This window comes from Sycon ciliatum, chromosome 4 (assembly GCF_964019385.1).
Source record: "Sycon ciliatum chromosome 4, ocSycCili1.1, whole genome shotgun sequence".
NCBI classification, from domain to species: Eukaryota; Metazoa; Porifera; class Calcarea; order Leucosolenida; family Sycettidae; genus Sycon; species Sycon ciliatum.
This window is the reverse complement of record NC_088646.1, coordinates 3,642,743-3,656,086: the sequence shown is the minus strand read 5'-3', so window position 1 is coordinate 3,656,086 and position 13,344 is coordinate 3,642,743. Positions and strand designations below refer to the sequence as shown.

The following is a 13,344-nucleotide window of genomic DNA, read 5'->3' as shown; positions in this document are numbered from 1 at the left end:
GACGTGACCAGCCTCGTTACTGTGCCGAAATTACTGAATAGACCGATCCCCTTATTATTGTCTGGGTTCGAGCAAGGGGGCAACTCCGCAGTCGCGTGGGATCCTGCTGCACACACGCGACCAACCTCACCTCGGCTTTGCGTGACTTCTCGCATGCGAAGTGCAGAGCACGCGAAATCTACACGCAGTGCAAGCCTGTCTACAAAAAATGCCACAAGGACTTTTGATTTGAGCTGTTTTGTTTTTGTTTAGACGTCTTCCTTTTTACGACTTCAGGATGCCTTCTCAGGATCATTGCTGCGTTCCTCACTGTCAGAACAGGAGGACGAAGCAAACAAGTCATTTCACTCCTTTCGTCGTGTGGAGCCACAGCGGCCTGGAGCAAGCGGATCCAGGCTATTCCCCGTGAGGAAGGACGTAGTTTTTAGGGTCACTCTGAATATTTGAGATGCAGCGATCATTTCGATCCCGAAGTCGAAATCGTTTTGCCCAGCTCTACAAGGGCAGGATGAGTCCAGGAAACCAAACAGCTGTCCTACGGTACCAGGTTTGCTTTTCGCAAGAGAGTGGAGTCTGGACGCTCTGCTCCCCATGCTCGCAAAACAGTATTTGCTGAGCCTAGTGCAGTTCGGTCATGGAAGTGCAGCGTCTGCATCACGAGCTCCCCATGCTTGCAAACCAGTATTTTGCTGAGAGGCAACGGCATTTTGAGTTGGAAAGTAACCTGGCTTAGTGCAGTTTTGTCCTGTAATGGAAGTGCAGCATCTGCATCAGGAGTTGGCAGCAAGTAGAGCTCGTGTACAGAGTCTCGTGGAGCAGTTGGACGATGGGGTGAAGAAAGCCGAAAAACAGCTTACGTACAATAACATAAAGAAAGACTCTGAGCCGCGCCAGTTTCTGACTGGTTTGCCTTCAGGTGTTTGGACCGCTCTGTGGGACTTCTTTGAGCCTAGCCGAGAAAATGTACTGCGCCGAGCCAGATCTGCGAAGACGGAAGCTGAGGGACGGCGGATGCAGTTGGAGGTGGCCGTAAATCGCCAATGAGCATGTAATGGAGGATCAGCTGCTATTGGCATTGATGTGTCTAAGCCTGGGCCGAATGGGACAGAAGCTGTAATGCGTGGCACAAGTTAATCATCCGTTTCACGGTATATACTATATAGCTAGCTGAGCTGGAAAGTTGTCTTGTTCCTCCGTTTGGGCATGATCCCCATTTGGGCGAGCTGGCGAGATGTTCAGTCATCAATGCCATGTACCGCAAGCAAGAGTGCATAAACTATGTGCATAAATTATGGACTCTTGCCGCAAGACATTCTGCATTGTGGATGAAACAGTTCTATTTTGCCATGCACTTAGGGTTCTCGCACCGGCACAACAAGACCCAACAGATCCTTGCGCTCTTATTTTCTCCCATGGTAACATTGCTGATCACAACACCCAGTAGCCAGTCGCAGATGCAACCAAATCAACCAGGTTCTCTTACTCTTTTTTTCCAATACTGAAACCAAAGGTATACCAATATTTGCATCAAATGCAGTGATGATTTCAATACTGTCCACTAGTACAACGCATTACCAGACTGGCATATAATCATGATAATATTATCCATTTCGCAATCACTGTCATTGCTTTCTTAGATCTTCAATCATCAATATCGGACCATAAACCGTCTATCATCTTCTATTATATCATCATTAGTATCCTGCTACTATCCTCCTCTAACGATGAGCTCGAAGAAAAGAAACAGCGGTCTAGAGGCGTAAACAATATCTGTCAACGGAAGTGTCCTTGCTGTGCTGGTGTGTTTATGCTTCGTGCATTAGTTCGGCCAAGAGCGCATGGCGGTGGCGGGTTGAGGATGTTAAATATACTAGAAAATAGTTCACTCTGAACGTGCAGGGGGTATATTCATAGGTTCGAAAGAACCGCACACACACTTTGCTGCAGACAGCGGCAAGCTTTGGCCCTCGTGCTTCGAAGAGGGAGCAATCCACTGCGCTGCGCTTGCGATTAACAGCAAGCTTCGACTTTTCAAAGGTACGACTCATCATTGGCTCTGGGGTAATGTTCCTGGAACAAATGCCCCATAGCCAACTGAGGGCCAGGGAGCACGCAATCTACCTTCCTGGGCGAGAAGTGTTCCAGCACAAGGAGCAGCACGAATACATGCTGACAAAGACCACCATCACCACCAGCCGGCACACAGCACACTGTTCTTCAAACACCATCCACTCCGTCCATGTTTTTGCACTGTCCTCCTCTAGCTCTTCACGCTCAACAAATAACACGCACTGCTCATCGTTTTTTTATGCTTCCTCTGGGTTGGCTAGCCCTTCGACTTGACAAAACAGCGATCACCACTGCACTGCTATCGTCACCTCATAGCAGTCGCTTCCACCAGTGGCTTTTCCTGTCTTTGCAAGGTGTCCAAGGATGGCTGCTGTTGTCATTACAGGCAAATCAGAAGTACTTTAGTGGCTGATGTCCAACCAGATCGTTGGAAAATCGATTTTCCACTTCAGGGCTGCTGATCGCGACTTGGTGACTTGGCAGCACCACGGTTACCTTCATAGAAGATGGCTCTGGAGAGGAAAAGACAGACCAGAAAAAGGTTAATATTATCTTCAGCACCGATCGCAAGGAGAAAGAAATGTGGTCTGCTGTAGCCTAGGCACAAGATAAATCTCACAACACGATTCGCGATTCAAATATTTCAACAACAAAAAAACTCACCTCTGGAGTAACTCCTGTTTGTGGCCCGAGATCGTTCCCTCCCGCGCCTTGAAAAAATCCTGCAGCGGCATCACAGTCCATGTCTCTCTCGGAGACTCTGCTCCTACCAGCAGGAGGTTTAGCACCGCTCGAAGCCATCGCAAACTACTTGAACTAAGCAGAAGACATTCCAAAACAAACCTGAAACACACTGTCAAAGATGCTGTCACGTTCAAAAACTAGCTCGATCGCGAGTGAGGTTGCCCCCGTGCTCGAACCCAGTATAATAAGGGGATCGGTCTATTTTACACCGAAAGAGCATGCATGGTGTCGACCGTGTCGTGGTGTGCCTTCGCTTCGGCTTGGCAGGTGGTGAATACTATGGGGTCTGGAACGCAGGTAGGTTCCCGATCTCTGCTGAGCTGCAGAGAGACAAACTAACATTACTTTGCGTTCCGTGACTTGCTAAAGTAATTCTTATTATAACAGTCGTTAAAGGGGCACTCCGGCTTCATTTTCGACGCCGAGTTTTCGATGCCAAGACGAAGGTAGGTGAAAGAGAAGACCCCTCGAACAAGAACGAGTCTCCAGAAGCGATCGAGTCGAGCAGGAAGACGACTTTTGAATTTAGGCCGAGCGAGCGCTGATGACGTAATGAGGGATTAGCTTGCCAGTGGAAATGCATCTGCGCACATACATTTCACACACTTTTTGGCCAATTTTCAATCGAAGAGGAGGTTGTTTGCTATGTTCTCCCAACGCCGTGAGCGATCCCGTCTTCTATCCTTCCAGGTACCCTGAAGGTCCTCCAGAGGAGAATTTATCTCCAGCAAAGCGTTGTTGATCCGCTAAATTCGTCTCGAGACATATTCACCCAGTGCAGTGCCGATAAATGTAGAATGTTGAATCTGTGATAATTGTCGACGATGGAGAGAGAGGTTGATAGCCGCTGTCGCAGGGAAAGTGAAGCTGCTGGAAGTAACAACTGGGAGCTTGTTAGCATAACTTGATCAAAGCAGCTTGACGGAATCGGGGAGTACTGACTATTTGTCTCGCCCTCAGTTTAGTGAATTTTATGACCAGAAAATTATTCGATCAGGATCCCTTCTACAAGATGTGTAGTACAGGTGATTTCTGAACTTGACGATATGGAGACCGACCAGTAGACCTACCAACAACGTGTACCTGCAGGAAATTCACCCAAGGCTATTGGTAATGCTATCCTCTTCAGTGGCTGTTGTTTTTTTAGTAAAAATATGTTCACTTCTCTCAACATACTCCTGCATGGCAGCAAGAAGATGCGCTATGGAATTCAACACCACAATATTCGCCTAGCTGTGGATGAAGCATGGTCAAGTCATGGCAGTACATATACTTGAACCAGATGAGAAATTGAAGTTCATTTGTGATGCGAAGTTTGACAGCCCCAGTGACGGAGTCAAGCGTTGTCTTTTGCCGTGGCACAAATTGCTGAAGAATCCGAGATGGTCTTGGAATTATGCACATGGATACTACCAGAAATAATGGTGGCATGAACCATTGTGGAATGGGACAGCTCACGGAGAATACTGGAATAGCTCAAGTATCTCTAGGTGATTGTAAATCCTGTTCTGGCTTATAGCTTCGGCCTGCTGCGCCCGTCCATGTACAATGATGGGAAGATGCATTTCTGTTTTCTACATATGACCAGCGCTTTGGCCGAGCGGTTGTGGGCTTGCCTGCGAATCACAAGGTCCCAAGTTCGAGACCCGCGCTGGGAGCAGGGAGCGTGTGCTGTGCTAGCAAATGCGGTAATGCACGCATGAACCACTTTACATGCAGTGAACTGCGCCGATACCCACAGTCAACTGGGTACTCACTACTCGGAGTGAGGGCAACATGGATGCAGCTAACAAGGTTAGCCCCCTTGTCATGCATTGTTTGTGAGACTTACCACCTCACCCTCGCCGTTAGGCGCTGCATCTGCCACCCTGGCATCATAGGCATGGTGGTGGCCTGGCACATTCGAAACTTCCGCTGGTTGTGTTTCTCAACAAACTTTACTTTTTTTTTTACTTTACATATTTGCCATCTACTGTACTGTGGTATTACAGTTGCAGGTCCCTTATATAGAAATATGTTCAACCCCCCTCCCACATACCCACATAAATATGAACTAACAATTTCACTGTTGGACTCGCCGGCGGCTAGAGAGCAAAGGATTAATTTATAGCAAAGAAAAGGACCAGGGAACTACAAGTTACGCTATAATGTCCACGAACAATTTCACTGTATTTCAAATAATTTTGTTTGATACCCTGAGAACTCTGAAACTTTGCAGCACTGTGGATTATATGTGGATACAACATTTATGGAAAGAACACATTGTTCAAATAATTATAGCACTGAATTGTTGAGATTGTGAGCACATTCCAATCAGTACTCTACATAAGTGGTGGCAATCGTTAGGAATAGGTCGTGAGTTGTCAGAGTGCTCTAGTATATGAGAGAATGTTTTGTTTGTCTAATCGACGGCTCGTTTGAAACCAGAGTTGTTTGAACTTGTTTCAGTCGACTTGATTCTAGACAGTAGTCGAAGGAGTACTATGAAGTATACACCAGGCGTAGTCCGTAAGGTATCTCGTGAGAATTCTGTCGGTACACATCAGGTATCAGCTTGCAAAGATGGCTCCTCTCTGTTTCTTGAAAGCCTGTATAGTTGGACTGTGGCTCCAGCGATTCCCTTCTCAGAGCAGGTACCATACCCAATACGGTCAATGCATATTGGACAGACCTGTGTGCACAACAGAAATAGTGGAGAGAAATCTCTCAGCTCATGAACACATCAGTGAAGTTTGAACTGCCGTTGTTTGTGGCCATCAGTATAAACCTATCGACTATAAGAATAATGTGCAAACACCCCTCTATAACTACAGCTGGGGCCATGGAATTAGAAAGCATCTAACTTAGGGAACTGCCAATTCTGGTCGGAGTTGCGTTCAAGGCCTGCAATTCATGATGGCTATCGCATGTTGCATTGACCAGAGATCATATAAAACTTCCATGCCACATTGAAACACGCACTACTTTCGAGTACTTTGGTATCCCCCACCAAATGAGCATTCGGTCCCAGGGTGGCAGGCATCACCATTCGTTATACCTGGATCAGATTAGATTGACCCCAACTGTCATGAAGAATCATTTTTACTTTGACTGGATTTCAGTACAAGTTGTAGAACTGCAGAATAAATTTTGTTGTATTTGGGCAACCATTTCTCTACAAACGCTCTATTTGGAAAATATAATTTTTTTATAAAATACATGTCCAAATTCCACATCTACCCAAATCGGAATACTTGATCACGTATTCAGTCCTACACGGAATGTTTAGAAAACGCCAGGGGATAGGAATTTGCTAACGAGAACTCCAGGCCAGGGTACTAGCATACGAACAAAACAAGATAAAAACTCACCAGTATACATGTACTTGTAGTAATTCATGTCGGTGTAATATTCACGATAAGCAACGAGGCACCCTCCGATTTGGTCAAACTGCTTTGAAGTCTGGTTGTTCAGGTGATACAAACGGGCTCCCCGTTGTTACTTCCAGCAGCTTCACTCTCCCTGCGACAGCCGCTATCAGCCTCTCTCTCCATCGTCGACAATTATCACAGATTCAACATTCTACATTTATCAGCACTGCACTGGGTGAATGTGTCTCGAGACGAATTTAGCGGATCAACAACGCTTTGCTGGAGATAAATTCTCCTCTGGAGGACCTTCAGGGTACCTGGAAGGGTATAGAAGACGGGATCGCTCACGGCGTTGGGAGAACATAGCAAACAACCTCCTCTTCGATTGAAAATTGGCCAAAAAGTGTGTGAAATGTATGTGCGCAGATGCATTTCCACTGGCAAGCTAATCCCTCATTACGTCATCAGCGCTCGCTCGGCCTAAATTCAAAAGTCGTCTTCCTGCTCGACTCGATCGCTTCTGGAGACTCGTTCTTGTTCGAGGGGTCTTCTCTTTCACCTACCTTCGTCTTGGCATCGAAAACTCGGCGTCGAAAATGAAGCCGGAGTGCCCCTTTAACATTGTGTGGTTATGTGTGGCAATGGCTGGACCAGGGAGCGGTACAGTGTGTAGGGCTCCCTGGGCTGGACCTGTCCATGCGCTGCGGGATGATGGACAACCCTGCATGGCCTTTTATTTATTTTGTCCTTGATGAAGTGTCCGTGCATACTTCAGTCTTCACAATCACATTACCATGCTCACCGTCCATCGATCATCACTGCTATGCACTGTGCCTGACTTGCGACGCACTTGACTTCAGGCTGTTCAGCGGATCAGGACGACTGTGCATTTTTACCCTGCCCACGACTCCGCGAGCTTGGGTCGAAGCCGAGCGGGGCGAAGGGGTCACTCGGTGCACCGTCGCTGCGTTCATTGTTGTGTGGCTTCCACCGGTTTTTGAACTCAGCGACGAACAGGCGATCCACCCTCCCATGCCAACGGCTGCGATGATCAACACGTCCAGGAGCTCCAGCATGCAAGGAGCTGATACCTGTACCTGGTATACCATGGATGGTAGTCACTAAGACGGTAGTACTTGTGACTCGTAACAAGTCATGTTGTCGACTTTGCACCTAGCCTCCTTCCTACTGCCTGGTGCCAGGTCTTGGAAAGGACTCTAACGTCAAGTCAAGATGTAGTTTCCAGGTCTGACATGTCCTTTTCATACTCATACTAGCTGCATAATAAGCATATGCAGCGGTTCTGCTGCAGATTTTGTCAAAAAACAGTTCCTCCGATTTGGCTTCCAGTTCCAAGCCCCGAGTGTGCACCAGCAGCTACAGGTGGAAACTGACTTCCCCGTTCCCCGTACCGGGCAGATCGCTCGTGTCCCTCTGCACCCTGCACTGGTGCTTGGTGCAACGCTACTCGCTAGCGCATCAGTGTCTGTCTTTTTGCCAGTTTTGGTCTTGGGTACTCACGCGGTCCATTCGTACCTAGAAAATGGCTCAGTGCGTACATCATTCTACTTTCGAAAGTGGCACGGGATCGGAATATGCTTCTGAGGAAGGCAGTGGTGATTTCTCAGCCGGACAGCAAGAGCTTGAAGCTGAGGCAGATCGCCAGCTGATTCACCAACAGCATTTGTTGATACGCCGCTTGACGGACGAAAACAGACTGCTGAGGCAAGCTGATCAGGAGAACGAGGACGAGAGCTGTGATTTGCGCTTGAGATTAGCATCTGCCGAAAAACGTGTGGTGAATTTTGAAAGCCTCCGCCGACTCCGCATATCAATGGAGGAAGAGAATGACACGCTGCGTGCATCTCTTGCACAGGAGAAAGGCCGCAGCATAACTTTAGAAACCCGTGTATCCAGTTTGGAGCAGGAGAAAACTGGGTTGTTGGCTAAATTGGGAGCAGCTGAAGATGAGGAGCATACTTTGAGAAAAAAACTGGAATGCCTGCAGGATGATTACAACTCAGCTCTTCAATTATTTGGAGGTAGTGGTAGTGACGATGCATCTCTAGCTGGTATACATGAGCAGCTTGCCCAGTCGGCAGACAGGACTCAAGCCCTGGAGCAGCGTCTTGGTGATCTGATGAACACTTGCAATGATTTGCGTACTGAGAAGGGACATTTGGAGGCTCAGCTTGGTGACCTACAGACACAGCAGCGTGGCCGAACACCCGACACCTTTGAGAGCATTGTACGGGTGCAGGTCGGTGCATCCGAACAGGTCGGAGTGCCAGTGAATCAAAGCACACCGCTGAGGGAGCATGGTGACCTGCGACGCGAGCTGCTTCAGACATTGGGCGGCAATAAGTCGCCGTTGCTTGGTGTTGATGGTTGCAAAACACCAGCATCCGGAAACCAGGCCGTCGACTGTGTGTCCCCAACACCTAGTGATGGATCCATATTTGACTTCAAAACAACATCCAGTGCCAGTGAGCTATTGGACGTTGTAGCAGCATTCCGTGACCACTTTGATGAGAAGAAAACGTTGGCTCTGCAGCAAGTAGCAGATCTGAGCCATTCATTTTCAGTGGACGTGGATGATACTGCTAGTCGACACGCAAAGCCTCTCAATGGTGACATGATGGTAACGTTTGAAGACAAGCTTCGCAAGCTCGTTGCATCGCGCAACCAAACCGCCAAGAAGGCACTGGCTGCGCGCCAGCAGTTGAAGGCAGCTCGGGCTGATCTGACGGTCGCGCTGGAGCAACGGGAGCAGGCGGAAAAGCTGGCCAAGGAGGTCTCGGCCGAGTGCGAATCACTGCGCCAGCGGCTACTGAATACCGAGGCAGAGCGTGCCAAAATGGTTGGTGAACTGCACCTTAAACATAACCTAGGCAATGGAAACAAACTTGGGAAATCCAGACGAGGGATGCGCTTGGTAAATAATGTCTGTGATATGGTGCTATGTTCTCTCTTCTGTCCAGGAAGGTGCATGTACACGTGCGCGTGCCTTTGTGCGTGTACACGCGCGCGTGCCTGTGTGCGTGCGTGTGTGTGTGTGTGTGTGTGTGATGCTATATTGACCTAGGTGAGCACCTCCTGCATCTTGCAACCTCGCTGCAAACCTGATCTTGTGGTGAAGAAAGGGGGGGGGGGGTTCTGCTTTTAGGCTTGCAGCGTTTGTCCACCGTTTACCTCTTTGGTCTATCTTTCATTTGCAAAGTGTTCTGCAAAGTATTTGCCATGTCGCTCACCCATACAAAAACATGTAGGGTACCCCATAAGGAGGCCTGTAGGAATGCCCTATTCAAAATTAATAAATAATTATACTAATGCGCTGTGTACCCTGCATGCACAGATGTGCCGATTTGTTTGGGAATTGAACACTTGAACGCCGTCTTGTATCTTGACTGACAACCGTTGTATACTGCTGAAGCTACGTGTCTATCCCACCAGTGCTTTTCATTTCAGGCATCTCTAGTGCAAGTATACTGTGCATTAGTAAATCGTTTGAATAGAAGCTGTGAAGTGCTGCTTACCCTGCACTTGCAGTCAGCTTGGTCATTGTATGAGACCCAATCGTTTGTGTGTATGTGTGTGTGCAGGCCTCGTCACCTAGCATCACCGATTCGTCCAATGAGAGTCTGAGTGCGTCCCCTTGTCATGCACAGCCAGTGTCTCCAGCATTGAGAACCTCGCCATCGACAGAGTCGCCTATAAAGTCAACGCGGAGGAGGTTGCGGACGTGGAGTCGTGGTGATTCGGCGGATATGTCGCCATCAGTTGACGAGGAATTCACTGACTCTGTAAGAATTGATTCCTTGGAGAATAGAATATGTGTGATGCGTTGTAGATGTACATGTACGCTGTAAAAATGTAGTACTGGTCTAACGTTAAAATAAATGAAGTCTGACTGGTATGTATTCAACTGTACAGCTCTCTGGGGGCACGTATTCCTTGTCGGAAGTACCTGGTTTGAATACAAGCCCAGTCCTGACATCGGCTTCCACAGATCATTTTGCCTATGAACACTTGGTCTATAGAAGCAGGGGCAATATCCATTGGAGTAGTGTATGGTGGTCCCTGTCTAATGTGAACTGCTGTAAGAGTTGAAAGCCGAAGAACTGGGGAGGGGGGTCAGCCTTCTAGCCTAGGCCATTGTTATTTTTCATGTACGAGTACTACAGTCCATGCGCAGTTGAGGACTGCGTATGTATTGGTGTGCTTGGCGTTATCCTACCCGGTTCGTTCTTTGGCGCTCCGTTCTTCAGTGCCCGGCAGTTGCAGGTGAAATGTTGACCGGGTGTGTAAATTGATTGTGCTGAACTTTTGATATGTAGAAAAACTAGAAATGCATGCTACACAGAATGGATGTCACCAATCCGCACATCTTTTTGCAGATTCCTGCCCAAAGGGGGCGGAAAGCGAGGGTCTACTCACTCTACTGTACATTAATAGCGATGCTAGGTATTTTGGGAAGTGTATCTTCAACCACCTTGTGTTCTATTGTGCTGTGTTCTCTCAGAGTAAACTCTGCACCCCGCCTATGCCAGCCAAGACAAGTTGCTTTCAGTCGACGGTCCGCTTCCTGCTGTATTCAGTCGCGGTGTTCGTGTTACTACTGGTCCTGGTCGTCTTTGTCTGTCCTGTGTTATCTGGCAGCCAGGGCGAGTGCTGTGCCTGCCCATCACCATGGGTGAGGAGTATGTTTGGTGACCTCATCGTTGCCAGCCCCGTGCAGCCATCACCACACTAGTAGAGTCAAGCCGGGTTGTTGAGTGTGCCTTCTTCTTCTTGTTCTCGTTCTCCTCCTTCTACTTGGCAACGGAGTATGTGATTTGCTCTCAAGTGCTTTCATGAGATTGTTGAGATACCCGGCTAGAACATATTGCCCAAACTAATATAGCGTACATGAGTTGATGCAACATGTGCGCTGTGTGAGATTTATTGACACATTTCCGGTGAATCGATTATAAAAGTTAGAAGTTCATCTAAAATTAGCGTCTATCCGTCGCGTATCCCCAGCGCTGCTGTGCAGTTGCTACCCTTGTGGCTGGATATAGTTCATGTGAGTAACGAATTTGTCAAGGCCTCTAGCTCTTCTATTGTTATTGCCATGGTTTTGGCACTCTGATGGAAACTCCGTGTAAATCTTGCCATGATCTCTCATTGGTTGTTCACTCACGGAGCACAAACATGTACTTGTATGCTTCATTGCCACCATTGCTATGTGCTGGATCACGCCTTATCTGTGCTGTGCTGCTGCTACCTGCAACGGGTGTTGTGAACATCAATCATCCTATGTCTCTTGATGACCCGTAGCATGCACTGCCAAGCCATAGTGTCTGCTGATGTTTTGATGTCATCACAACTTACTTGTTGAAGCTCGGCTCGTCTTCTTTTCGAATACGAGCACATGTAGCACTACTCTCCCTCTGTGTGCATGCGTGCATATGTGCATATGAATTGGCGGTGAAACATTTTGTGCATGACCGGTGGCTGAAAGGCTTGTCCAGCCCCGAGCAGATCAACCCGACCGATTACACCAGGCCTTGCCACTACTGCCACTAGCGCCTTCATGGCTGCTGCTTGGATTAGGAAGACGTTTTGTTTGGCCAGGACAAGGAGGTACTCGAGTCGTTTTCAGCGGGTCAGGACAGAGTATTGTGGGCTGAACTGTTCTGGATAGGTGTTATGCCTGGCAGCCACATACAATGTCATGTAAGGGGCCGTCCGGGGTTACCGGTTGTTTTTACAAAACGAAAAGTTTTAGTATTTTTCAGCCCCCACCCACCCACCCACCTTTTCTGCAGGTAAAACAAATTCCAATAAAATATTCATGTCAATTTTCGACACCCAGAAGTAAGTATATGTTATCGCATGGTTGCAAGGGCCTTATGGCATATTATTGCCCCGAGAGGTTAGCCCGAGGGCTAACCTCGAGGGGCAATAATATGCCATAAGGCCCGCAGCAACCATGCGATAACAAATTTATCACATGGCCCACAGAGCAGACCATTGGGCTGCTGTTGAAATTAGCCCAAATGCCAACACATTATGACCACAATGTATATTGATGTGCTATCATTATCAAAACAGGAAAAATGAAGATATTTCTCCTACACCCTAACAAAAAGTCTGCTACAGGCCATCAGAGAGTATACAGTACTGAAAGACGGAGACAGAAAAAAAGTGCCGGCACCGCATCGTCATAGCAATAGACATGGCAACGACAATAAAATACAGCAGAATCATAATTTCAGTTGAAAAATTAAGAGTGCTACCACAAAGAGTTTCTTCATGTTTACATGTGTATCAGGAAGTTGTCAAATACAGTACTGCAACAAGTGCAAGTATTTGACGACTCCCTGGTGTGTAATTCTGAGGACAATTTTTCTTCTTTTTTTCAGCTCCAGATAGCTGTATTTTTCATTGCAAAACATTCCTGAATTGTTGTGTTTGTTGTTCAAGCAAAGGTGAAGGCAGAGGACAGATGAGCCTGGTAAGAGTTTTGCGTGGCACATGAAGACCACACACAGGCAGTGACTTTGCGAGGATTTGAAAACGCACGACGCTGAGTTGAATTTGTGTTATTTCAAATAATTGTTTGTGATCACAGTACCACTTCGAGCAGAACTGAATCTTATCCACAAGCTTACCGACGGTCAGGCTGCCAACATGAGTCACTGAACAAATGATCCCTGCAAGCACCACACGGCAGACGTCCGAGGCCATGTCTATTGCCGGGATGTCCATCTCCAAAAAGAATTCCATCTTCGTCTCAATGCTACACTGCGACTCGTCGTAGAGTCGTACAGTCTACAGAGTCGTCGTACTCGTAGTCACGCGATCACTGAAATAAACTATTTTTTGCGGGCAAATAAACTATTTTTTTGCGGGCAATATCGCATATTATTGCCCGCGGCGCGAAAGGTGCTGATTCGCTGGAGTACGGGCAACAATCACGTGCCATGTGATAACTGGGCATTCTCCATCAGCATTCAATAATTATTTTCAAAACGAAACTCCATCAAACCCACCCACCCACAAAAGAAAACATTTCGTTTTGAAAATATTATTGGCAACCTTGGACGGCCCCTAAGTCAAAACTAGTATTTCTGCTATTTCAACTATTAATTTTGACGACTTCCGTGGCCAGACCCTGGGATTCTTTCTCTCTTCA

General features: G+C 47.5%; 1 protein-coding gene and 1 long non-coding RNA gene across 3 annotated transcripts; one reads left to right on the top strand and one right to left on the bottom strand.

Moving 5' to 3' along the window:
- Positions 1 to 1,474: 1,474 nt before the first annotated feature.
- On the bottom strand, positions 1,475 to 3,207 carry LOC135813951 (uncharacterized). The gene is made up of 2 exons (XR_010553142.1): positions 2,734 to 3,207; positions 1,475 to 2,582 (listed from the first exon to the last, which is right to left on the bottom strand). It is a non-coding gene; the product is annotated as an uncharacterized LOC135813951 (long non-coding RNA).
- Positions 3,208 to 6,784: 3,577 nt separating this feature from the next.
- LOC135813949 (uncharacterized) lies at positions 6,785 to 11,582 on the top strand. 2 transcript variants are annotated; one of them, XM_065326994.1, is made up of 3 exons: positions 6,785 to 9,099; positions 9,767 to 9,967; positions 10,687 to 11,582. In XM_065326994.1, the coding sequence occupies exons 1-3, from the start codon at positions 7,708 to 7,710 to the stop codon at positions 10,915 to 10,917; spliced, it is 1,824 nt and encodes a 607-aa protein (XP_065183066.1). In that variant the 5' UTR covers positions 6,785 to 7,707; the 3' UTR covers positions 10,918 to 11,582. The 2 variants fall into 2 exon arrangements, with proteins under 2 accessions (XP_065183066.1, XP_065183067.1); XM_065326995.1 differs by having other exon boundaries at positions 6,787 to 9,024.
- The last annotated feature ends 1,762 nt before the right edge of the window (positions 11,583 to 13,344 follow it).